Here is a 27,183-nt window from a genome sequence, read left to right as displayed (position 1 = left end):
CTGTCAAAGGGTGCTGACTGACTAACTACTGTCTATGGGTGCTGACTGACTAACTACTGTCTATGGGTGCTGACTAACTACTGTCAAAGGGTGCTGACTGACTAACTACTGTCAAAGGGTGCTGACTGACTAACTACTGTCAAAGGGTGCTGACTGACTAACTACTGTCTATGGGTGCTGACTGACTAACTACTGTCTATGGGTGCTGACTGACTAACTACTGTCTATGGGTGCTGACTGACTAACTACTGTCAAAGGGTGCTGACTGACTAACTACTGTCAAAGGGTGCTGACTGACTAACTACTGTCTATGGGTGCTGACTGACTAACTACTGTCTATGGGTGCTGACTGACTAACTACTGTCAATGGGTGCTGTCTGACTAACTACTGTCTATGGGTGCTGACTGACTAACTACTGTCTATGGGTGCTGACTGACTAACTACTGTCTATGGGTGCTGACTGACTAACTACTGTCTATGGGTGCTGACTGACTAACTACTGTCTATGGGTGCTGACTGACTAACTACTGTCTATGGGTGCTGACTAACTACTGTCAAAGGGTGCTGACTGACTAACTACTGTCAAAGGGTGCTGACTGACTAACTACTGTCAAAGGGTGCTGACTGACTAACTACTGTCTATGGGTGCTGACTGACTAACTACTGTCTATGGGTGCTGACTGACTAACTACTGTCTATGGGTGCTGACTGACTAACTACTGTCAAAGGGTGCTGACTGACTAACTACTGTCAAAGGGTGCTGACTGACTAACTACTGTCTATGGGTGCTGACTGACTAACTACTGTCTATGGGTGCTGACTGACTAACTACTGTCAATGGGTGCTGTCTGACTAACTACTGTCTATGGGTGCTGACTGACTAACTACTGTCTATGGGTGCTGACTGACTAACTACTGTCTATGGGTGCTGACTGACTAACTACTGTCTATAAGTGCTGACTGACTAACTACTGTATATGGGTGCTGACTGACTAACTACTGTCTATGGGTGCTGACTGACTAACTACTGTCTATGGGTGCTGACTGACTAACTACTGTCTATGGGTGCTGACTGACTAACTACTGTCTATAAGTGCTGACTGACTAACTACTGTATATGGGTGCTGACTGACTAACTACTGTCTATGGGTGCTGACTGACTAACTGCTGTCTATGGGTGCTGACTGACTAACTACTGTCTATGGGTGCTGACTGACAAACTACTGTCTATGGGTGCTGACTGACTAACTACTGTCTATGGGTGCTGACTAACTAACTACTGTCTATGGGTGCTGACTGACTAACTACTGTATATGGGTGCTGACTAACTAACTGCTGTCTATGGGTGCTGACTGACTAACTACTGTTTAACTACCCCTTTCTCTCACAAACTCTCAGCATCATAATTCAGAATCTGTGCCATCAAAGAGGTCTGTTTAACAGAGTTCCACACAGACAGGATCATAGAATAATAACACCCAAACAAAACCCCAGCCAAACCATTATCAGAGCGAGGCGATCGGGTTATAGAATGACAGCCTCCTTTTTATTGTATTTTAATGTTTATATTGGCTCATCCTCCACCACATATACATTTTACACACATGTTTCATATATGTTACTTTTATACACAGTAGTTACATAAAAAATATATAGTTTTTTTGATTATACACATTACATTTTGGATACATAGTAGTCAGACATCTTTATAGTGTTTTCAGTAATAACTATTACCGATCATTCGTTTTTTAATCCCACCCCTCTGCTACTCTCAGCCCATCCCACCTACAATACATGTGCAAAAGTATGTGGACATCCCTTCAAGTTAGTGGATTCAGCTATTTCAGCCACACCCGTTGCTGACAGGTGTATAAAATCAAGCACACCGCCATGCAATCTCCATAGACAAACACTGGCAGTAGAATGAAGAGCTCAGTGACTTTCAATGTGGCACCTTCATAAGATACCACCTTTCCAACAAGTCAGTTCGTCAAATTTCTGCCCTGCTAGAGCTGCCCGGGTCAACTGTAAGTGCTGTTATTGTGAAGTCAAAACGTCTAGGAGCAACAACGGCTCAGCCACGAAGTGGTAGGCCACACAAGCTCACAGAACGAGTGCTGAAGAGCGTAGTGCGTAAAAGTCGTCTGTGCTCGGTTGCAACACTCACTACCGAGTTCCAAACTGCCTCTGGAAGCAACGTCAGCACAATAACTGTTCGTCGGGAGCTCACTAATGCTCTTGTGGCTGAAGTCCCCACAGCAATGTTCCAACATCTAGTGGAAAGCCTTCCCAGAAGAGTGAGGCTGTTATAACAGCAAACATGATTTTGGAATGAGATGTTAAACGAGCAGGAGTCAACATACTTTTGGCCACATAGTGTATCTCTGTAGACCATCTTCTTTTGATTTCCACGTGCCATATATTCTCCAACTGTGCTATGATGTCTTACATTAATTTTTTTACCTTTCTAGTCTCATAGTATCCACAGATTGTAAGTTAAACATTAATATTTTCCCCATAGTATTATATTGTTGATTGATTGACTATGACTTTCCAAATCACCCAACAGTGCTATTTGTAGGGTTAATTTTAAATGAATGTTGTGATTTTTCAGCCATTCCTGAACCTGTGACCAGAATCAAGCTACATGGGGACATTTACATTTTTACATTTTGGTCATTTAGCAGACGCTCTTATCCAGAGCAACTTACAGTTAGTGAGTGCATACATTATTTTTTTATTTTTCATACTGGCCCCCCGTGGGAATCGAACCCACAACCCTGGCGTTGCAAACGCCATGCTCTACCAACTGAGCTACATCCCTGCCATTCCCTCCCCTACCCTGGACGAATTGTGCGCCGCCCCATGGGTCTCCCGGTCGCAGCCAGCTACGACAGAGCCTGGATTCGACCCAGGATCTCTAGTGGCACAGCTAGCACTGCGATGCAGTGCCTTAGACCACTGCGCCACTCGGGAGACGAATACCAGAATAAATGATCTAATGATTCTGTTTCTTCGCAGCAAAATCTGCATATCTGAGATTGTTGTATGCCCCATACTGTATATTTAACATTCTGTTGTTGGCAATAATTTTTTATAATAATTTAAATGGTAAAACTCAAAATGTTGAATCAAGCGTTGTTTTGTGTATCAGTTCATAAACCATGTGCCATGGAATCAGTACATCGAAAATCTCTTCCCAACTATTTTGCAACCTGTATGGTGCAGCTGCCAAAGTGTTTGTCCACAAATGAAAGTAGTGTATTATTCTATTTATGCCAATCTTTTTCAGCCAATTTTGGTCTTTATTATAAGTTCCCTACATTCTCCCCCTTCCACTTGCCTCCTCCATTTTTGTGGTAATGCTGCAGTTGGTTATAACTTTGGATTGAGCAAACGTTCCCATTTATTTTCGATAGCTGCATGTGTGACATAACTCCACCATTCCTATTCATAATATCATTAATAAAATATAATAAAACAATTTATATATATTTTTATCAATCAATTTGAGTTTAACCATAATATTTGTTGTAATATTTGTTCCGTTTTTTCTGGAGGATAACATTTAAATTGTAACCAGCATTGTATGCCTTGTTTAAGAAAGGGCGATACTTGAAAAAGGTTTGATTTTCAACTAACCGAAAATGAGAAGTTGTAATCTGTATAAAGGCAACAAAGGATGAACGATGGATGAGCCTTCCTTAGTCATCTACTGGAGAACCAGTTCAGGTTTAAGTATAACTTATGTATTAGTGAAGATTTTAATGAGACGTTTAATGCTTTATTATTTAATAATTTCAGCCCCCCAAACTCATATTCATTATATAAATAGGCACGTTTAATATTGTCTGGCTTAGCGTTCCAAATAAAGTGCAATATTTTTTGCTCCTTGATTTTTTTTAAACGAGTCGTCTGGAGTAGGCAGCGTCATAAGTAAATTGAGTAAGCTGTAATATACCTAAAGAGTTAATCAGTGTGATTTTTTTAACAGCCTCCTCTTCCCTCCCCCACACTAGGCCTGAAAACACAGTGAGCTTTTACAATGCCCCGGAAGCATCCAAAACGTGCAGCGTCACAGACCCCTCAGCTAGCTGACCACAGATAAGCTTCTCTGAACCAGACGGACGATGGCAAAAAACAACACACTGTGTGTCCTTCTCCCTCCCACATATTGCCCACAGTCTCCACTCAAGTGCCTTCTCTCCCAGCCATAGTCCATTCTACATTTGGACTGTGCCACGTCCACACCAGAGGGGAGAACAAAGGCCTCTACGCAGCCCAACAGCTCAGCAACAGAGCACAGCTTGTATACAGCACAATGTACTATGCCTATGGTCATGCCTGTGGATGGCAGCGGAATCTAGCCGCCATTTTGTAATTTGTGTTAGAGAACAAAGCTGAGTCCTAGAACAACGGTCAGTGCTATATATACACACACACAGAACACAACCCCTGGTTTCTGTTGGTTGACGGTCAGTGCTATACACTACCCTAACCTTAACCCCTACCCTAACCATAACCATAACCATAACCATCACCCTTGCCTAACCCTAACCTTAACCCTTACCTTAACCATTTTAAATTACTACTTCAATGGGGTAGGGATGTCACAAGGAACCCGGATAGCACGGACCCTAGAACAACCCAACCACTAACATAAACCATTACCTTGGCCTTAACCCCAACTCCTCATTCTGCTGTCCGGATGTAAAACAATTGTCACAAAACTAAGAGGTCCCTCAACATGAATGATACAGGCTCAGAATCATGGTACGGGCTCAGAATCATGGTACGGGCTCAGAATCATGGTACGGGCTCAGAATACGCCTATATGGTTTCCTTTTCCACTATCTGATGGATAGAGGAGAAAAAGTATAGTATGATCTGATTTAAAATGTGCTAAAATGCAACAGCAACTCAACTGTATATATACCAACACAGCCTACTGGGTCTTGACTACTTGAGCCATAGTTGTTTCCGTGGCAACCGCTGGACTGAACTGAACACAAGCACTGAGGGAGACATCATTGGTTAGCAGTGGTGCTGCTTTTTTTTGTCCTAGTCATTCTCAGAAGTGATGCTAAAATGATGATTCCTTTCTTATGTTGCTCATTGGTCCTTACTTCTCTAGGGGGCCTGTTACAAAGATCATAGAAAACCTTGCTGCTTCACAAGAAACAAAACAACAACCTTCATGAACAGCAAATACTGAATATCAAATGTGTGAACTGTGTAAAGTGTGAACATGTGTCAAGTGTGAACATGCAGACTGCAGACATGAGTAAAAACCCTGTATGTCTGCGTTTATGTATAGGTCAGTGTGTAATATCTCTTGTAAAAACCCTTGTGATCCCGTCTGTCAGAAGACGTCCTGGTAGGAAGGAGAATCTCAGCATGACAGGTAGCCTCGTTAAAATGCTGCTGCGGCGTTAAATCCACAAATAATTTATCAGTGAGGCAGTGGAAGCCTGCATGGGGAGAATATCAGATTCTCCTCCTCCTCCTCCTCCTCCTCCTCCTCCTCCTCCTCCTCCTCCTCCTCCATGAGGTATCTTATTCTACACTTATAAACCTGAATGGCTGGTTAGGGGTTAACACCTCTTGTGACCGGTTCTACACTGCTGAATAGGATGCCATGGGTTAGGATGCCATGGGTTAGGATGCCATGGGTTAGGATGCCATGGGTTAAATAGTGTTTCCTTTAGTGTTTTCCTTGTCTAGGTGGGGTTCTTCACCTATAGCTTCACCGCCAAGGCCGAAGATCATACATGTAGGCCTGCCGCTCAAGACACTTATCTCCCTCACTATCTTTAAGCATCAGTTGTCAGAGCAGCTTACTGATCACTGCACCTGTACACAGCCCATCTGTAATTAGCCCACCCAACTACCTCATCCCCATATTGTTATTTACATTGTTATTTATTTTCTCATTTGCACCCCAGTATCTCTATTTGCACATCATCTTCTGCACATCTATCACTCCAGTGTTAATACTAAATTATAATTGTAATTATTTTGCACTATGGCCTATTTATTGCCTTACCTCCATAACTTACTACATTTGCACACACTGTATATAGATTTTCTATTGTGTTATTGACTGTACGTTTCGTTTATTCCATACGTAACTCTGTGTTGTTGTTGTTTTTGACCTCACTGCTTTGCTTTATCTTGGCCAGGTCGCAGTTGTAAATGAGAACTTGTTCTCAACTGGCTTACCTGGTTTAATAAAGGTGAAAAAAAATCAAAAATCAAAAAGCTTAATATGGGAATATTCAACAGAATTTGTGGGTCACATATTATGAAAGACCTACAACACACTGTATTATTCAATATCCATACAAAAACAATGACCCTTGCGCCATAAACACAGTTGTTTACCCAGGAAAGAGCTATAAATACTCAGTCATTTTCAACTTATTTAGTCTAATAAAATAAATACTTTTTTTAACCGTGTTGTGAGAAGGAGACAAACATGCTATTGAAACGTATTGACTGTCCCCTGACTCAGAGTCCCACAGCATGGCTCGATGTTCTGTCCGTCCATCTGTCCGTCCGTCCATCCGTCCATCTAATGGGCTTTCAGGAACTCTGCGGTGGTTGGGGATCAAAGGGGAGAAAATATCTATCCCACAATGCATTATGTTCGGTGTCATGAAGTGCCACGGAAAAAATTACCAGTGTGTTTGACTTTGTGTGTGGATGTGTAGTACCTGTGTGTGTGTGTTTGTGTGTATGTGTGTGTGTGTGTGTGTGTGTGTGTGTGTGTGTGTGTGTGTGTGTGTGTGTGTGTGTGTGTGTGTGTGTGTGTGTGTGTGTGTGTGTCTGTGTGTGTGTGTGTGTGTGTGTGTGTGTGTGTTTGTGTGTGTGTGTGTGTGTGTGCACGTGCATATGTGTGTGCATAAGCGTTAGTGATTGGGGAAGAAATCTATACAGATACATATTGATATATTATTTTTGACTATATATTGTATCGTTTTGACAATATCGCAATATTATTTTTTGCACTAGTTGGCTGTACCTGCACCAGTATTTTTCCTTCATAGCTTGTTCTCCATCTTCTTTTTAAATAGGAAGCCAATTTGTTTTCAGGACTTTTATTTCCACGACTGATCAACACTAGTTTTCTCATGCTCTCTCTTGTCCCTCTGCAGCAGACACATGGTGTGTAATATGTTTGGAACATTGAATCACAATAAAATCACAGTATCGAATCGCAATACATATAAAATCGTGATAATCATGATAATCGCAATACATATCGTATCGGCACCTAAGTATCGTGATAATATCGTATCGTGAGGTCCCTGGAAATTCCCAGCCCTAATAAGTGTCACAGAAGAAATTACCAGTGTGTTGTGTGTGTGCGTGCAAACAGTGGCTTGCGAAAGTATTCACCCCCCTTGGCATTTTTCCTATTTTGTTGCCTTACAACCTGGAATTAAAATGGATTTTTGGGGGGTTTGTATAATTTAATTTACACAACATGCCTACCACTTTGAAGATGCAAAATATAAGACAAAAAAACAGAAATCTTGAGCGTGCTTAACTATTCAACCCCCCCAAAGTCAATACTTTGTAGAGCCACCTTTTGTAGCAATTACAGCTGCAAGTATCTTGGGGTATGTCTAAGCTTGGCACATCTACCACTGGGATTTTTGCCCATTCTTCAAGGCAAAACTGCTCCAGCTCCTTCAAGTTGGATGGGTTCCGCTGGTGTACAGCAATCCTTAAGTAATACCACAGTTTCTCAATTGGATTGAGGTCTGGGCTTTGACTAGGCCATTCCAAGACATTTAAATGTTTCCCCTTAAACCACTCGAGTGTTGCTTTAGCAGTATGCTTAGGGTCATTGTCCTGCTGGAAGGTGAACCTCCGTCTCAGTCTCAAATCTCTGGAAGACTGAAACAGGTTTCCCTCAAGAATTTCCCTGTATTTAGTGCCATCCATCATTCCTTCAATTCTGACCAGCTACCCAGTCCCTGCCGATGAAAAACATCCCCACAGCATGATGCTGCCACCACCACGCTTCACTGTGGGGATGGTGTTCTTGGGGTGATGAGAGGTGTTGGGTTTGCGCCAGACAAAGCATTTTCCTTTATGGCCAAAAAGCTCAATTTTAGTCTCATCTGACCAGAGTACCCTCTTCCAAATGTTTGGGGAGTCTCCCACATGCCTTTTGGTGAATACCAAACGTGTTTGCTTATTTTTTTCTTAAAGCAATGGCTTTTTTCTGGCCACTCTTCCGTAAAGCCCAGCTCTGTGGAGTGTACGGCTTAAAGTGGTCCTATGGACAGATACTCCAATCTCCGCTGTGGAGCTTTGCAGCTCCTTCAGGGTTATCTTTGGTCTCTTTGTTGCCTGTCTGATTAATGCCCTCCTTGCCTGGTCCGTGAGTTTTGGTTGGCGGCCCTCTCTTGGCAGGTTTGTTGTGGTGCCATATTCTTTCAATTTTTTAATAATGTATTTAATGGTGCTCCGTGGGATGTTCAAAGTTTCAGATATTTTTTTATAACCCAACCCTGATCTGTACTTCTCCACAACTTTGTCCCTGACCTGTTTGGAGAGCTCCTTGGTCTTCATGGTGCCGCTTGCTTGGTGGTGCCCCTTGCTTAGTGGTGTTGCAGACTCTGGGGACTTTCAGAACAGGTGTATATATACTGAGATTATGTGACACTACCTGGCGCCGACGAAGATGGCGGCCTCGCGACTAGCTCTTAGGAAACTTTGCAGTATATTGTTTTTTTATGTATTATTATTTACATTATTAGCTCAGAAAGTGTTTTGCATCATTACATACAGCCAGGAAAAACTATTGGATATCAGAGCGGCAGTAACTCACCAGCATTACGACCAGGAATACGACTTTCCCGAAGCAGATCTTTTGTTTGCTCTCCCCAGGGCAACTGAACCGATTCCAGCGGCTGACCCAAAACATCACCGGCGGAGGAGATGCACTCGGAGTGGCCTGCTGGTCCGACTTAGGAGACGCGCACACCACCCACCGCTTCCAAGTATTCTATTCGCTAATGTTCAATCTTTGGTTAACAAAGTCGACGAACTACGGGCAAGGATTTCTTTCCAGAGAGACATCAAGGCCTGTAACATACTCTGTTTCACGGAAACATGGCTCTCTTGGGATATTATGTCGGAATCGGTCCAGTCAGATGGGTTCTCAGTTCATCGCGCAGACAGGAATAAATATCTCTCCGGGAAGCAGAAGGGCGGAGGTGTGTGTTTCATGATTAACGACTTGTGATGTAATTGTAGTAACATAGAGGAACTCGAGTCCTTCTGTTCACCCGACCTAAAATATCTCACAATCAAATGCCGACCGTATTATCTCCCAAGATCATTTTCTTCGGTTATAGTCACGGCCGTGTATATCCCCCCTCAAGCCGATACCACGATGGCCCTCAAAGAACTTCACTGGACCTTATGCAAACTGGAAACCACATATCCTGAGGCTGCATTTATTGTAGCCGGGGATTTTAACAAAGCAAATTTGAGGACTAGGCTGCCAAAGTTCTATCAACATATCGACTGTTGTACTCGCGCTGCTAAAATCCTCGACCATTGCTATTCAAACTTCCGGGATGGTTATAAGGCCCTCCCCCGCCCTCCTTTCGGCAAATCTGACCACGACTTCATTTTGCTTCTCCCTTCCTATCAGCAGAAACTCAAACAGGAAGTACCCGTGCTAAGGACTATTCAACGCTGGTCTGACCAATCGGAATCCACGCTTCAAGATTGTTTTGATCACGCGGACTGGGATATGTTCCGGTTAGCTTCCGAAAATAATTTAGACATATACACTGAAACAGTGACTGAGTTCATCAGGAAGTGTATAGGTGATGTTGTGCCCACTGTGACTATTAAAACCTACCCTAATCAGAAACCGTGGATAGACGGCAGCATTCGCGCAAATCTGAAAGCGCGAACCACCGCATTCAACCATGGCAAGGTGACTGGGAATATGGCAGAATACAAACAGTGTAGTTACTCACTCCGCAAGGCAATTAAACTGGCAAAACATCAGTATAGAGACAAAGTGGAGTCGCAATTCAACGGCTCAGACACAAGACGTATGTGGCAGGGTCTACAGACAATCACGGACTACAATAAGAAAACCAGCCACGTCGCCGACACCGACGTATCGCTTCCAGACAAGCTAAACACCTTCTTCGCCCGCTTTGAGGATAACACAGTGCCACTGACGAGGCCCACTACCAAGGACTGTGGCCTCTCCTTCTCCATGGCCGACGTGATTAAGACATTTAAGCATGTTAACCCCCGCAAGGCTGCCGGCCCAGATGGCATCTTTAGCCGCGTCCTCAGAGCATGCGCAGACCAGCTGGCTGGTGTGTTCATTGACATATTCAATCTCTCCCTTTCCCAGTCTGCTGTTCCCACATGCTTCAAGAGGGCCACCATTGTTCCTGTACCCAAGAAAGCAAAGGTAACTGAACTAAATTACTATCGCCCTGTAGCACTCACCTCTGTCATCATGAAGTGCTTTGAGAGTCAAGGATCATATCACCTCTACCTTACCTGTCACCCTAGACCCACTTCAATTTGCTTACCGCCCCCAATAGATCCACAGACGATGCAATTGCCATCACACTGCACACTGCCCTATCCCATCTGGACAAGAGGAATACCTATGTAAGAATGCTGTTCATTGACTATAGCTCAGCATTCAACACCATAGTACCCTCCAAGCTCATCATTAAGCTCGAGGCCCTGGGTCTGAACCCCGCCCTGTGCAACTGGGTCCTGGACTTCCTGACGGGCCGCCCCCTGGTGGTGAAGGTAGGAAACAAAATCTCTACTTCGCTGATCCTCAACACTGGGGCCCCACAAGGGTGCGTGCTCAGCCCCCTCCTGTACTCCCTGTTCACCCATGACTGCGCGGCCAAGCACGCCTCCAACTCAATCATCAAGTTTGCAGACGACACAACAGTAGTAGGCTTGATTACCAACAATGACGAGACCGCCTACAGGGAGGAGGTGAGGGCTCTGGGAGTGTGGTGCCAGGAAAATAACCTCTCACTCAACATCAACAAAACAAAGGAGATGATCGTGGACTTCAGGAAACAGCAGAGGGTGCACCCCCCTATCCACATTGACCTGACCGCAGTGGAGAAGGTGGAAAGCTTAAAGTTCCTTGGCGTACACATCACCGACAAACTGAAATGGTCCACCCACGCAGACAGTGTGGTGAAGAAGGCGCAACAGAGCCTCTTCAACCTCAGGAGGCTGAAGAAATTTGGCTTATCACCTAAAACCCTCACAAACTTTTACAGATGCACAATTGAGAGCATCCTGTCGGGCTGTATCACTGCCTGGTACGGCAACTGCACCGCCCGCAACCGCAGAGCTCTCCAGAGGGTGGTGCGGTCTGCCGAACGCATTACCGGGGGCAAACTACCCGCCCTCCAAGACACATACAGCACCCGATGTCATAGGAAGGCCAAAAAGATCATCAAGGACATCAACCACCCGAGCCACTGCCTCTTCACCCCGCTATCATCCAGAAGGCGAGGTCAGTACAGGTGCATCAAAGCTGGGACCGAGAGAATGAAAAACAGCTTCTATCTCAAGGCCATCAGACTGTTAAATAGCCATCACTAGCACATTAGAGGCTGCTGCCTATTGAAATCACTGGCCACTTTAAGAAATGGAACACTAGTCACTTTAATAATGTTTACATATCTTGCACTACTCATCTCATATGTATATACATTTACATTTACATTTCCGTCATTTAGCAGACGCTCTTATCCAGAGCGACTTACAAATAGGTGCATTCACCTTATAGCCAGTGGGATAACCACTTTACAATGTTTTTTTTTTTTTGGGGGGGGGGTGGGGGGGGGGGGGGGGGGGTTGGAGTAAAGGGGGGGGGGGTAGAAGGATTACTTTATACTTTATCCTATCCCAGGTATTCCTTAAAGAGGTGGGGTTTCAAATGTCTCCGGAAGGTGGTGAGTGACACCGCTGTCCTGGCGTCGTGAGGGAGCTTGTTCCACCATTGGGGTGCCAGAGCAGCGAACAGTTTTGACTGGGCTGAGCGGGAACTATGCTTCCGCAGAGGTAGGGGAGCCAGCAGGCCAGAGGTGGATGAACGCAGTGCCCTCGTTTGGGTGTAGGGACTGATCAGAGCCTGAAGGTACGGAGGTGCCGTTCCCCTCACTGCTCCGTAGGCAAGCACCATGGACTTGTAGCGGATGCGAGCTTCAACTGGAAGCCAGTGGAGTGTGCGGAGGAGCGGGGTGACGTGAGAGAACTTGGGAAGGTTGAACACCAGACGGGCTGCGGCATTCTGGATGAGTTGTAGGGGTTTAATGGCACAGGCAGGGAGCCCAGCCAACAGCGAGTTGCAGTAATCCAGACGGGAGATGACAAGTGCCTGGATTAGGACCTGTGCCGCTTCCTGTGTAAGGCAGGGTCGTACTCTCCGAATGTTGTAGAGCATGAACCTACAGGATCGGGTCACCGCCTTGATGTTAGCGGAGAACGACAAGGTGTTGTCCAGGGTCACGCCAAGGCTCTTCGCACTCTGGGAGGAGGACACAACGGAGTTGTCAACCGTGATGGGATATACTGCATTCTATTCTATAATATACTTTTGTATCTTAGTCCATGCCGCTCTGTCATTGCTTGTCCATATATGTATATATTCTTAAATCCCATTCCTTACTTTATTGTGTGTATTGGGTATATGTTGTGAAATTGTTAGATATTACTGCACTGTCGGAGCTAGAAGCACAAGCATTTCGCTACACCCGCTATAACATCTGCTAAACACGTGTATGTGACAAATAAAATTTGATTTGATTTTATTTGACTTAGATTGCACACAGGTGGACTTTATTTAACTAATTATGTGACTTCTGAAGGTAATTGGTTGCACCAGATCTTATTTAGGGGCTTCATAGCAAAGGGGGTGAATACATATGCATGCACCACTTTTCCGTTATTTATTCTTTCTCTTTTTCTTTTTTTGTGTATGTCCATTACATGAAATCCAAATTTAAAAAATGCCAAGGGGGATGAATACTTTTGCAAGGCACTGTATGAGTGTGTGGGTACGTGCCAGCCTGCCTGTGTGCGCATGTGTGTGCTTGTGCATGAGGGAGAGTGTGTGTTAGTGTGTGTGACATGGTACACACACACGAATGTGAGTGTAAGTGTGTGTATACAGAGAGGGATAGAGTGAGTGGCTGCTATGACGCAGACTCTGATAAGACTGTTCCATGTGACGCAACACAATGGTTAGCAGAAATGTTAAATACGCAGAACAACAAATGAGCTTGTACTACGTAAGGGGACAAAAATGTCCTTAGTCATTTATAGTTGCACTTTGTGGTGTCTTCCTGTGTTGTCTTTGTCTCTGCTGTTTAATTTGTCTGTGGTGGCCGAACATTGAGAAGAACCAACTTTTCCAATGTTTAGATCTGAATCACACAAATATTACGACAATTTCTCAGTGAGATGGTTACACACACACAGTGTGTGTGTCTGTGTGTGTGTGTGTGTGTGTGTGTGTGTGTGTGTGTGTGTGTGTGGTTAATTGATTCCAGCTGGGAAAAGAGAAGACATTCAGGATTACAAAGAGAGAGCGAAGGAAAGAGCAGAGAGTATTTTCTAATTGAGTGAGGCTTACTTCCCAAATGTTTAATTTGGTTGTTTACAATAAAAAACTGAGAAGAAGTTTAGGTCTATTTCGCTGGCTTCGACACAAAAATACCCAAACATTAAAAACAGCAGTTTTAGGCTACACTACACACAATACGCTATAATGACTATCCAAGTGACTAAATAAGTGGCATGTACCTAAATGTTATCCATAAGAAATATTTGGTTCCAAACACAGAGTTTAGTACCTATGATGCAGCTAAAGGTATTAGTCTAGCATAGTCTCTCCACAAAGCATTTTTACCTGAACCATGATCTGATCTGGGTGTTAGATCTGTAATCCCCTTTGTTCTGCCAAAGGAAATACAAACAAACAAATGATAATGACGTGCATCTGAGGAGCCCTACAGTGTGAGCAGATCTACTAGGTGCAGGATCTACAGTCTGTGAAGGGTTTGGCCTGGAGACTCTTTGAATCGCCCTTGACCTCTCAGCGAGCAGTAAAGCTATTCCAGGATTTTTCTAAAGCTATGCAATTATTACAATCTTTAAAGACTTATAAGAGTTGCATTGGAATTGCAAATTCACACATGCATCATGCAAACACACATACAGTGTACACACACGTGTGCACACACACAGCATCTACCCACCAAGGCTTTTCAGAGAACACAGCCCTCCATTATTGTAAATGGAAACAATATGTGTACAGTCCCTCAACCCACACAGAAACACACACATACGCACACATTCATATGCACACACACACACACAGTCACACACACACATTAAAAAGGCTACAGCACCAGTGAGTGAAGAAGAGGTCTTATTTCCACACAGACCATGACAGATTAAAGGCCCAAACACATCCTGGTTCTAGAGTTGTAATCCAGCCCAGGGAGACGTGCTCTCAGCAGGGGGCTTGGATCAGTGACAGGTGGAGAGAGGCCAGCGATACATACGAGTGACAGGCAGACAACATACCCTGCATCCTAATTACACTACAATGTCCTTACACTGTGTGCGTGTGTTCGTTCATCATTATCTGTGGCTAACGACGCCAACAGAAACCCAGTGAGGTTAATGAGTTATCAAAGAAAGGGGAAATACTTGCACACAATCGTAAAGAAGTGATGGATGGCACTTTATTACTGTACAGCCCTGTACACACATGGACGATCACAGGAAGGATCTCACCATCGCTCGGCTCTGCTCATTCAATAGGACCCTCATTCATTTTACCACAGCAAGCAAAACACTCTGTGCATTGTGTCATATGCATGATGTGGGGGTCATTGAGAACACCTTTACATTATGCACATGCCCAGTAGCCCAGTTCTCACCATATAGCACCATAGAGATGTTACACAGATGTTGGCAGGCTACCATATTCTTGAGCAGTGATCTTTCCTACAGTGGCTTGATCAATAATAGGCATGAGTCTAGTCAGGAGTGACAGTCCAGTATAGTTCTGTCTCAATGAATGAAAAACAACATGTTGTAAACTATCTCTTATCTCTCTTTCACAGAAACCAAATGGGTTCCCTTTTCCTCTTCCCAAATAACGTCCTTTGGTAAACAATTCTGTTTTCTACAAAATATGTGTATAGACATATAACACCTTCCTAATATTGTACACTCAGTGTATATATCTATATATATATAAAGCCTATAATTCTGACATGAAGTTATTTCATGCACAATTGCCTTGTGAAAATGTGAACCTGTACCAAGGCTGAGCACTCTCTCAGTGGGCAGTTATCAAATCATGTCCTCTTCAATCAACATATAACGACTAATGTTCTACCATGAAGCCAAAAATTATTCTGTGTCCCCTTATTGTTTTTCCTGGAATGATCGCCCCATTATTCCTCTCCCATACCTTCTCCCAATGGTCATAAACTGTTACACAACAATTACAGTAGTACAGAACGCACCTAGCCTCAGCCTCCATACAGAACCCCCCACCCTTGGAAAAAGTACAAAGTGTCTCTTGTGTGGGAGCACAGAGACCTGAGTGATACTGATTTATATTATCATGGGCCATGGTATTCTCTCTCTGGCAAACACTCACTCACACCCGCATGCGCCATGAGCATGCGCACTTACACGAGTGTGCATGTTAGCACGTGCAAAAACATACACACACGCACGTACACACACACACACACACACACAAACACGCACGCAGAAACAAACACACACACAGCCGGCCGGCCGAGGCAGTTCATTTAGCCCACTGACCTTCAGCTAGCCCCTGGGTCCTTGGCATGACGCACAAACAACCTACAGTAGGCCACACACACACACGTACATACACAAACACACATATACACACTCGCACACACACACACCTGCACGCACCCACACACACACACACACACACACACACACACACACACACACTCACTGCCTCAACACACTGACAAACACACTGTTACAAAACATTCAGAAATATACTGACAACACAGTGACAAACACACTGTTCCATCCAGTGACCAAAACGTCTTTACATTTTGCTGCCTTAAAATGTAATCTAAAAAGGAATTACATTTGATTTATTTTCTTACTGATCTACACAACCTACTCAAAGTGAACTGAAATTCAAGTATTCAAGTAACATTTTCAAGTATTGTGGTAGCAGCATCATGTTATTTGTATGCTTGTCAACAGCAGGGACTTGGGAGTTTGTCAGGATCAAATTAAATATGAAAGAAGCAAAGACTATGTAAAAAGTTATCGGATAAACTGCCTCAGTCTTCTGAAAACCCTGGGATAGAGGGGTTTTTTTCAGCGGGACAATAACACCCATTTTAATGCCAAAGACACCAGAATGGTATTTCCAAGAGGTGTTGACTGTTCCTGAATGGTCCAGTCTCAGTCCTGACTTAAATCTGCTTGAGAATCAGAGACAAGGTTTGAATATTGTTGTCCAGCAATGATTCCCAACCAAATGTACTGAGCTGAGCAATTTAGACAAAAACAATGGATATGTGTTGCCCTAAGAGTTGCCCTAGGTTGGTAAAATCTTATTCAAAATGATGGTCCTGAAAACAATGTCTTGTCAGACTAGTACCACATGGTTGGCTGCACTGATACAATAATAATATTGTAGCCTGTGTTGTAGGTCCAAGAGCAAGACCCAGATACCACAAAGTATCAGCTTGCAAAGACACACTCACTGCAGTCGTAGAAATCAATTAATACAACAAACTGCAGGCCAAGAAGCCCATCTAACCCAAAAAAGTGGGCTAGTAAGCTGCTGCCTATATGGATCATCACCCAAATGTCTCATCAACCGTGAGTGGAATGAAGGCCTACGCTCAAGCCAAAGCAAAAACTCAGTCAATTAACATAGCCGGACAGCCAAAGGAGTAGTGCCGGTCACAATTTATTTGGATAGTCCTGTCTGTGTTTATTCATTGTCATGCCAAAGACGTCACTTAGCAACAATAGAAGAGTTGCCTTCAGTTGTGTACACTATGGCACCCACATAATTATATAGAACATATACTATATCTCTATGATGGATTGGGAGCAGGCTGAGTTCCTACCTGTTTCCAGAGGAACACGTCTTCCTGGTTGAACTGCCAGGTGGTGACCAGGTGAATGGTGGAGAGCACCCCTCCGCTCAGCACGGCTGCTCTCATCCTGACAGGCAGCAGCGTGTAGATGATGTAGATGAAGAAGACAGACCACCAGATGCCCTCAGACGCGCTGCGAGGCGCCACCATCAGCACCCCGAACACCTGCACCAGCAACAGCACCCCGATGACCAGGTAGCTCACCATCCACATGTAGTCCTGGTGGAAGCCGTTCCGGTTACACACAAACATGAAGGCCATGAACAAGGCCATGGCCACAGAGAGGGCCGAGGAGTAGGCCACGTCCGGGGGTGCATGGACACAATGGAAGGTAAGCATCACGCCGCACACGATCACAAGCACCCCCATCAGCATGGTGAGGGAGCTCTGGTTGAGCCTGAAGAAGTAGCGCTGGTACAGACGCTCCAGTTTATGAGACTGGAATTTCTTGGACTGGAACACCTGCATCACCCGCAGCCAGCAGTCCGCCACCGTCACCTCCCCTTCCCCATTGGGACCCTCTTCCCCCCCTTCCCCACCACCCCCGCTACACCCCCCCTTCCTCCCTTTCAGGTCCCCGTCCTCAAAGCCCAGGTCGACAGATTTGAGCCCCACCCCTTCCCCGGTGGCGCCGCCCCGTTTGCCATAGTGGTCTTCTTGCCAGATGCAGCGCACGCCAAAGTTGCCCCCCCCGCCCGCCGCCCCAGCCCCCCCTCCGCGGTGGTGGGGGTGGAGGGGGGCTCCAGAGGGGGGCTCCATGGCGTCCGGGTCCCGCAGGCAGCTCATGTAACGCGGGTTGCAGAAGGATGAGCCTCCCTTCTGCTTGGACTTCTTGCCATTGCGCTCCCCCCACGAGGTCTTGCGGTCGTCCACTCTGGCCACTAGGAAGCCGCTAAACCAGGACATTCTGTGTAGGAGGGAAGGGGGACAAGCACAATGTAGGAGGGAGGGGGCGGTGGCAGTTAGAGTTTCAATAAACTTGGAAACATTCATAGATCCACCAACTTAAATTAGACATGCAACATAGTCTTTCTGAAAATTCTTTAAGAAAAAAAAGAACAACCTTCACATGTATTTTCTTAACCTAATGTCCAAAATAAAACTGTTCACCTGTTATTCTAAGGTCACCTGTATGACTGTGGACATTACCTGTGTGGGTTCTGGTACATATCCCAGCCCTATCCTCTCCAGCCGGTCCACTCATTTATCCCAGTAGGCAGAGGTCTGAAGAAGTGAGGGGTTTCAGACGCAGTTCTGCAGGGGTGTGGGTAGGTGGTTGGGTGGGTGGGTGATCGTGACCGGGGTAAGTCCAGGGGCGTGTGAAACCAGAGTTTCGGACCGAGCAGGTGATGTGAAAGGCAGGGTTTAGGGAATCACTCTATGATCCGGCCTATCTCCAGTGCTTCTGAGTCTTGGAGGAGAGACCCAAAACACACACAAATACAGGTGAAATTAGAAGGGAATTAGAAGTAAGAAATGTGTTAGCAAGAACCTCAGAAAACCACTTAACCATACATTTATGTCATGGGTCAGTGACAGCACCCAAAAACAAAGTCATACATGGAAGTTGTACAATCATCATTCGGTGATGAAGAGCAACTCTCAATAAGTGCATTCTAAGAATAGTCAGACAACAATACCACAATCATCACAAACAGAGGCGTCATGCCCATAGGGGGCACAAGGGCACATGCCCCCTCAGAATTGTCCTGTAAAAAAATATAATATATATAAATAAAAGTCTTTAATTTTTTGTTGTTGTTTCTCTGTAATACTACTAGCCACATAGCAATTTTATGAAGTTGGCTTTAGCTAGCCCAGATAGGTTCCCAATCTCCCAACCTCATAACTAGCTACCAAGAAGCCATTTCAGGCTATCAATCAAGTTAGAGTAGCTAGCTTGTGTAACTATCTTAGCTGGCGTACCTGCTGGCAAAGTTGGTAGACTTTAGAAAAAGCAAGCGATTACTAAATGTACTGATTAAGACTCACATTATTTTCACTCTTTTACCCAGATCTTTGCAGAGACGCAGAGAAGCATATTTAGTTTATTTATTTTTTTAAACCACCAGTCAGGAGGATACAGAGGTATGCTTAGAGGTATGCTTAGAGGTATGCTTAGACAGCTCAAGAGCTATGCTTAGATATGTCCCCTCAGATTTTTTTGTGTGCATGACACCCCTGATCGCAAATTAAACATTTGTCAAGGTTTAGGCTATTCTTTGGTGGCTTGACTCAGAGAAGCATATTTAGTTTATTTTTTTTAAATACCACCAGTCAGGAGGCTATTCAGACAGCTCAAGAGATATGCTTTGATATGCAGAAAAATAAACATATTTTTGACATAGAATTAAGCATAATGATTATGGCTCTAGATTGCTGGAAAAAAGCTGTTTCAGGTTTTGGCAAAATGCAAAATTCTCCAACTTCTTGGAAGGGGCCTAGCCCCCGTCCAGACTACCCCCCATCCTCACGTACTTTGTGCCCCATCAGATGTTTTGGGTGCTATTCTTTCTTTGGTGGCTTGACTCATTAGAGATGTAAAGAGGAAGGTGTGATAACAGGTGGTGGGAGTCAGAGCCTGTCATCACTGGTAGGAAACACGGATGACATGAACAGTATCACTGACTCATTCTCTCACTGATGAAGACAAGATCACTGGAAAATAATCAGATTGGGCAACCATCATGGACATGCTGCCTGTATCACTACCCTCCTCCATCTGCCTCCAAATACAGATTAAGGGTCAGTTTGACTCTTTAGCTCATGGTGTTAGAGGTGGACATTGGGGTAGGAAAAGCTGGACCTAGATCTGTGGTTTAGTGGCAACTTTGATTCCAAGCAGCTAACACCATCAATGCTAATGATCATTCAGACATTTCCTGAATCAATTAGACAAAGGAGGGATTTCTCCTAATTTCTGTAAATTAAGATAGGCTATATTCGGGCACAAGCACAACAAATCTTGTCACTGATATACATTGTACACATTATAGGCTTTTCTAATGTATTCAAGGAATTGTGCATTATTTTACCAATGACTACTGTAACTGATTTATAATCTGTGCAGAACTATAGGCTACCCATCCATTATAATAATAAGACTAGTGCAACATATTTTATAGGCTATAGTAGCATAGGCATATTTATATGCGCATGGATGACATAATTATGTATAGTTATTATATGGTTATATATAATTATTACTATATGTCTAGTTCTTCCTAAATCAGCAGAACAAAGAAAACATTGCCTAATAATTATAATGATCACCATCACGACTCTACAGTATCAAAGCTGATGCAGCCTCATAAGTCTCAGTATTCCCTAAACCTATAGGCTCATCAGCTGAGCGTACCAGGGACAGGCCTCAAAACGACTTGAGCTCTTGAATGTGCAGAACGGCTTATATCAAGGCAACGCTGATGTGCTGTCGCCTCTCCTTGCATTTTTGTTTTCATTGGGAACACGAACTGCCGCTCATGTCGAAAGGCATGTTGTGTTGTTGAAGCAAAAATAGATTTTCCTCGCTATGGCTATCGTATGCCTTCTCTGGCACGTAACCATCCAGCCTGCTGGTTGTGGCTTCTGGTTGATCAAGAGGTGTTCAAGGAGAATAGCCTTCAGTCAAAGTGGACGCTACAACCCCTCCGGCTCCGAACACTCCCTTCTCTCCGGTGCACAAGGTCGACCAGTGCGGTGCCCCTATTGCAAATGTCGTGATGTTGCCAATCGTTACGGCGTTCAACAGCTACAATTATCTCTGTGTTTGTGTGGCTGTGCTGTAGATATCCTGCCTGAATCCTTTCCTTCCTACCTCGCTATCGCCTGTAGAATAGAATGCGGGGGACTATTCCTCCGGGACGTTTGCGCGACATTTCGACCGGACAGCAGCATGCTGGCGTTACATAATGCAAACAGTGTGTGCATACCCAGCTAGCACATTTGGTTCCTTGGAAGTTGTGGGAACGTACGTTTTTGGTTTCCCATTGGTTCTGGGAACGAAGCCATATGTTTCCTGACAGGTATAATATAATAATAATATGCCATTTAGCAGACGCTTTTATCCAAAAATGTTTTTTTTTACATTCTGAGAACGGAAGTGAACATTTCACCTGTTCTGGGATGTTCATTTTTAGGTTGCAGTGAGGTTCTAAGAACATTTTACTATAGTTCACTGAAAGTTTTTCTGGGAGGTTTTATTAACGTTCTGAGAACGGAAATAATAGGTTATTTGAAGGTAATTAAATAACCTTCTGAGAACATGTTTCAATAATACTTTTCATAACACTGCTAGTTTAGTTTGGGTTAACGGTTTTGAACTCCAAGCATAGATAGGACACATGGAAATTAATTTGCTTAGGCATTAATCATACAAACACCTTTATATTTTATTGTGGCACAACGTCAGTGAGATTCAAACCTATGATCTTCTGTTCTATATCCATGGAATTAGTGTACTGCACCACCAGGATGGAGCTAGCATGCCATGTTTTTTTAACTCATACGAAGCTGTTCATTTTAGTCTATTCAAACATTTCCATGGAAAAACACTAATTAAGATGAGGATTGAGGAATAGCAACTTTGCTTAACTTTCTTCTTAAATCTTTAGTTAAGGAAAAAATGGCAGTTAAGAAGACATTTTTTCTTAAGAAGGATTTGTGAATCTGGGCCCTAGTGTGGCCAATTAGTGGGTGCGGACAACACACCTGAACACACTTAATAAGATAGAAAATAGAGAGAGTTTTGTTGATGCAGAGAACGGAATGTTTATGTTTTTAAATAACATTCTTAGTAGGGGTGTGCCGACATGGCCATACTCGTATTTGTAATCGTATGCGTAAATTGACAGTTGATAGTCGGATCGGATCTGATGATACTCATGATTGGAAAAAAACGGAAGTGTTTTAATATGCCTAAATAGATGTTGGCAAAATACCTCCCTGCACATTCTCACTACAAAAAATATGCAGATTAGGAGCAGTGCGCGGAGGAGTGGGTGTGTCTGTGTGTGTGTGTCTGTGTACTCAACTTGCAGCGGGCAGCCAAGTTTGCTGTCACTCAGTCAGAATGCACATTGATAGCTTGACCACTGTGCCACCTCCCGAGTGGCTGTGCCACTAGATATCCTGGTTCGAATCCAGGCTCTGTCGTAGCCGGCCGCGACCGGGAGACCCATGGGGCGGCGCACAATTGGTCCAGCGTCGTCCAGGGTAGGGGAGGGAATGGCCGGCAGGGATGTAGCTCAGTTGATAGAGCATGGCGTTTGCAATGCCAGGGTTGTGGGTTCGATTCCCACGGGGGGCCAGTATGAAAAAATATTTTTTTTAAATAATGTATGCACTCACTAACTGTAAATCGCTCTGGATAAGAGCGTCTGCTAAATGACTAAAATGTAAAAAAATGATAGCAAACGTCCTCGCTATGTGATTTATCATAGTAGCAGGCAGCAGCAATCTAATTGATCAGACCGAAAACATGCAAAGAAAAGTGATTGGGTGAAATTATGAAGCAAGTGGACAGAGAAATACAGCTTCACTCGATCCAATCAGAGCAACAGGATCAACGTACAGCCCGCCCTTCTCTTTACAGACAGGCAAACTAACCAGTTGAGTTATTTAGACCACGCACATGACTGACTCAAAGACAGTTCAGTATGGTTTAGAAACTATGTGACTGACATGAGAAAGATGCTTGCTGGCACCCGAAAATAAAAATAAATCAGATCACGGATCATTTATAAAAAATACTCGGATCATAATCGTCTTCAGAAAATGTCCCATATCCGTTACGATACTCATTTTGTCCGACTACTCGGCACACCCCTAATTCTTAGAACATTCTCTGAATGTTACTAATGTTTTCTTGTGGTTTTTATGGAAAGTTTTCTTAACATTCTTGGAACAATGTGAGAACATGACTTTAAATAGAACCATGAGGAAACCAGCAGGAAACGTTATGCTGAAATTCCCAGAGTAGACCGTTGTTTCTTAACCTTTTCACATGTGAGTTCCAAATATCTCTAACGGTCGCCCCAGCATGAGTTGTTTTAAGCACGTGATGTTAGAATGCACTCACTGTTCCAAAATGTGATTGTTACGAAACAGGACAGTTAACACGCTGCTATTTACAACCTGCTATTTATCTATAGGCTATGTTTCAACTTCTCAATTTCAAATTATTTTCTAACAGGTTTTATTTTCTAACAACAGTTTGAATTGAGGTGTGTTCCGCCTCCTCATTAATTCACATAGAAGTAGCCCATTTCAGTGTTGCGGACAATTTATGTTTGAGGCTTTACTGAGCTGGCCAAACTTCTCTCTTCGAGGAGAGCCCAAACACGTCTTCACCAATGTTTCTGCAGATCAAATATGTAGACATTTGAACAGTCTTGCACAATTTGGAACATTTTCTGGCTGGCACTCGCATTGCCTTCCTTGTTGTTTTCCTTACAAATAATAACTTTGGATATGTGTGCGTTCCTATCAAAGTAAGTGCCTTATTTTCTGTATATCGTGTTGTTGTTTCTACTGTAGCATACAGTTTGTATGTATGTATGTTTTGTATGTATGGAGCATAATGTATTTACAGTTTTCAAGTACTGGTGACAAATAATGCATTCCAATTTTTGCATAGATTGTAATGGACACCTATGATGTGTGTAAAATACTTTTTTGAAGGTTCTAATGATTATAATAAGCTAATGTTAAGCTATTTGCCAGCTATGTGTGGAGCCATGTTTGTTGACATTATACAATGCATTATAATGAGGTGAAGGGTAAACTTCCGGAAGTGAAAGAAGGGAAGTGTAATAATAAGATAATAAGAGGAGACAAGATGAGTTTGGTCAGTTTGCAGTATACATGTTGAGGCGAAAAACATGCATACTGCAAACTGACCAAACTCATCTTGTCTCCTCTTATTATCTTTGGTTGAGGCGAAAAAACAAACATGGCGGCGCGTACAAACTACTCATCGTCGGATTACTTTCGATTTCTAGAAAGTGGTTTACTTAATTATTTTGATCAATGGTGAGCTCACCTGTGATGTGATGAATTATAAATATTAATTGCTATTAGCTAATTCATATTGTGGTTTCTGACAGCTGAGAGTTATCTAAATATGACCGCTTGTGTTACGTCAATCTTTCCTCAGTTAGCGCTAGGACTAATGTAGCCTACATTTTCCGATTTGGATGATTGAGTATACTGTCGCTACTTCTGTGAATGTCTGAACATTGCATCCAAAAAATTAACTGGTCACATTCAGGACATACCTTTGTAAGGACTGTGTTTGTGCAAAATGTTTCTGTGAATAAACAGTATGGCTAGCTCAAATGCTGACTGTTGCGTCAATCGAAACTGGACGTTCTAAATAAGCGTTCTAATCACAGCAGTTTGAGCGTACGCTGCAGGGACCACTGTAGAACGATCACAGCCGTTTGTTGGTAAGTGTGAAAAGGTTAACATTCTCTGAACTATTTGAGAACATTCCCAATCTCAAACTAGTTGGAGAACGTTCTTAGAACATTACCAACATTGAAATTAAATGTAATCATGTTTGAACTTTTAGGAAACGTTCCGTTAAATTAATGAAATACCAAGAAAATAAAGTGTTTTTGTCAAGTTCCTTAAATGTGCTGAGAATGTTTCAAAGCCAAGCAACTATCCTGCACCATTCCCAGAAAGTTGTGGGAATGTTGTATGCAAAATAACCATAGGACAACCATGCTCTCACCAAGCTCTAAGAAACATATGGTTCTCAGAACGTTATGTGCTAGCTGGGTAGAGATTGGCATCGTTCGTAATTGTTATTAATCAGATCCTTATTTCCGTTTTTAGAGGACAGCTCCTATTTCTATTACCCTATAGTCTACCGTGTTGTGTGAGGAGCGCATCAAAGTAAAAACATATTTAATAATCGCATCATCAGATATATTGCCTGTTATAGGCTATTTATTATTGTAGACTGGTGTAATTAATATGTCAGCATAGGCATACGGTTTAATTAATGGAATGTAGGCCTAACAACAGTGTAGCCTAATAACATAGGCTAATGGTAAGAATGTATCCAAGGTCTGCAAGAGGCTAATGTAACATTCCATGCGAAGGCGGTGGGGCTATCATATCAGCCGCATTCACAGTTCACACACTCGTTACATAACTCTGTTCAGCGTAGCCTATGTGACAATCATAGCGGAGATCACAGCTATTACAATTGTTATGCTGTGTTACGGTGTGCGGCTACTTGTAGGCTACAATGTTGCATGTCACATCCGCCCGCTGTGTAGCCTATGTGTCTTGTTCTTCAACCAGCGAGGGGAGAATACATTCTAGCATGGCTCAGGCCCTGACTGACAAACGCCACGAGTCAATAAACACACGACAGACATTACAAACGAGCGGTGGACTATTCCACATTCCAACGCATCACATCGCCTTATTTACTTTTTGTAGGGCTGGCTCAACAGTAGGTTAACCTTCTTACTTCCCGTTATGATAACCTAGCCTATATTTAATTAAAAATAACTCAAACATGGAAACAAACAGAAGCGTTGCGGTTGGAAATTCATTTTAGACGTGAAGATCCCTGCAGCTGCAACCTTTGAGATAGCAGCTATGACAGCCATGCCTAGATGGCAGCAGTAATTTTAGTGTGGTTCGCTAACCTGCAAACTAATTTATGTGAAACTCAAGCATATTAGAGCCTATAGCGTTAAATGTCAGTTTATTTTATTTTATATCCGTGTTATATAGGGCTATTCACATCATTGAGCCATAAGAAACACGGATCGATTACTGAGACACTACTACGATAAACACAGAGGACTCAGGCGCACAACCCCTATAATAATATAATAACATTCCGCGGACTGCTCTGAATTACGCACTGATAGAATGGCAATAATGCCGTTTTCTCAAATTAGATGGCTGTAAAATAGAATAAGGTTTGGCCTGCCCTAGATAGCATACGACTAAAGAAGCCTACATCAAACATGCACACTAGGACGGATCACACTGGAAGGAGGACTAACTCACCATGATCATCCTTATCGCTTCTTTCCCTCCAAACTAGACCGCACGAGCCAAGCCAATATTGGGAAGGATAGGCCGAATTGAAGTCCTCCGTACTGTTGACGGTTTGAATGGTCAGAGAGGGATTCCAGTCCAGTGGTGACAAACAGACATAAACGCACAATATCCCTCTCCTGTCGTTTTCTTTCTCTCTTTCTCTCTCTCCACTCTGTTGTCTCCCTCTCTCTCCTCAGCTCCGACGCGCCACCACTCACACTCTCCAGTTCTGTCTCCCTCTCAGCATCTCGGCACTCCCTCTAGAGGTGCAACTCTGTATGAGACAGTGCTGAGAGGTATACTACAAAGCAGGATCCATGAGTTAGCCAGCTAACTTCGATAAGCAACAAGAAATAACTATTGATTTTCTAGTTCATTAAGAAAGCTAAACATAGATATGTGTTTTTGGTTTGTTGAATCAATTAGACCATGGTTCCCCAACTGGCGAATTTGGACCGCGGATGATTTTATTTGGCCCCCCAAGTTTTCTGAGCAAAATAAAAAGGTTATTGTTGGACATAACATACTTAAAAAACACCAGCATATCAGCTCCAAGTAATTTTAATTTAGGAAATCTGTTCCAAAGTATTCCCACACATAATATAAATATATATGTGATGGTATACAAATGTAAGCCAGGTTTGAAATTATTATGTTTTAGTCAAATATTATATATATCTGTTTGGGCATCTTGCGTCAATTTGCAGTCTACAAATTATTTGTAATTATCTTCCGGCCCACTGACCATCCACTCAGGAAAAAGTCGACCCACGACTGAACCTAGTTGATGATCCCTGAATTAGACCATGTCCATTTCAAGTTTATCATTCTAAAAAGTAAAACAGTTATATCAGAATATTTAGACAAGTTAGCTTCTTGTTT

The 27,183-nt window shown here is 43.3% G+C and overlaps 1 protein-coding gene across 1 annotated transcript in view; it reads right to left on the bottom strand.

The window, feature by feature from the left end:
• LOC311150109 (adenylate cyclase type 6-like) overlaps nt 1–26,509 on the bottom strand; it is a 53,056-nt gene extending 26,547 nt beyond the window's left edge. Inside the window, exons 1-3 of the mRNA XM_084187395.1 lie at nt 26,269–26,509; nt 18,379–18,640; nt 17,200–18,136 (exon numbers count right to left, since the gene is read on the bottom strand). Coding sequence (XP_084043521.1) covers nt 17,200–18,136; nt 18,379–18,398 — 957 coding nt within the window. The 5' untranslated portion in view covers nt 18,399–18,640; nt 26,269–26,509. The remainder of the gene's footprint in view (nt 1–17,199; nt 18,137–18,378; nt 18,641–26,268) is intronic.
• Between the last annotated feature and the right edge of the window lie 674 nt (nt 26,510–27,183).

This window comes from Coregonus lavaretus (assembly GCF_964263955.1).
Source record: "Coregonus lavaretus genome assembly, chromosome: 22".
NCBI lineage: Eukaryota > Metazoa > Chordata > Actinopteri > Salmoniformes > Salmonidae > Coregonus > Coregonus lavaretus.
The sequence above is the reverse complement of the archived record's forward strand: the minus strand, read 5'-3'. Positions and strand labels throughout refer to the sequence as shown.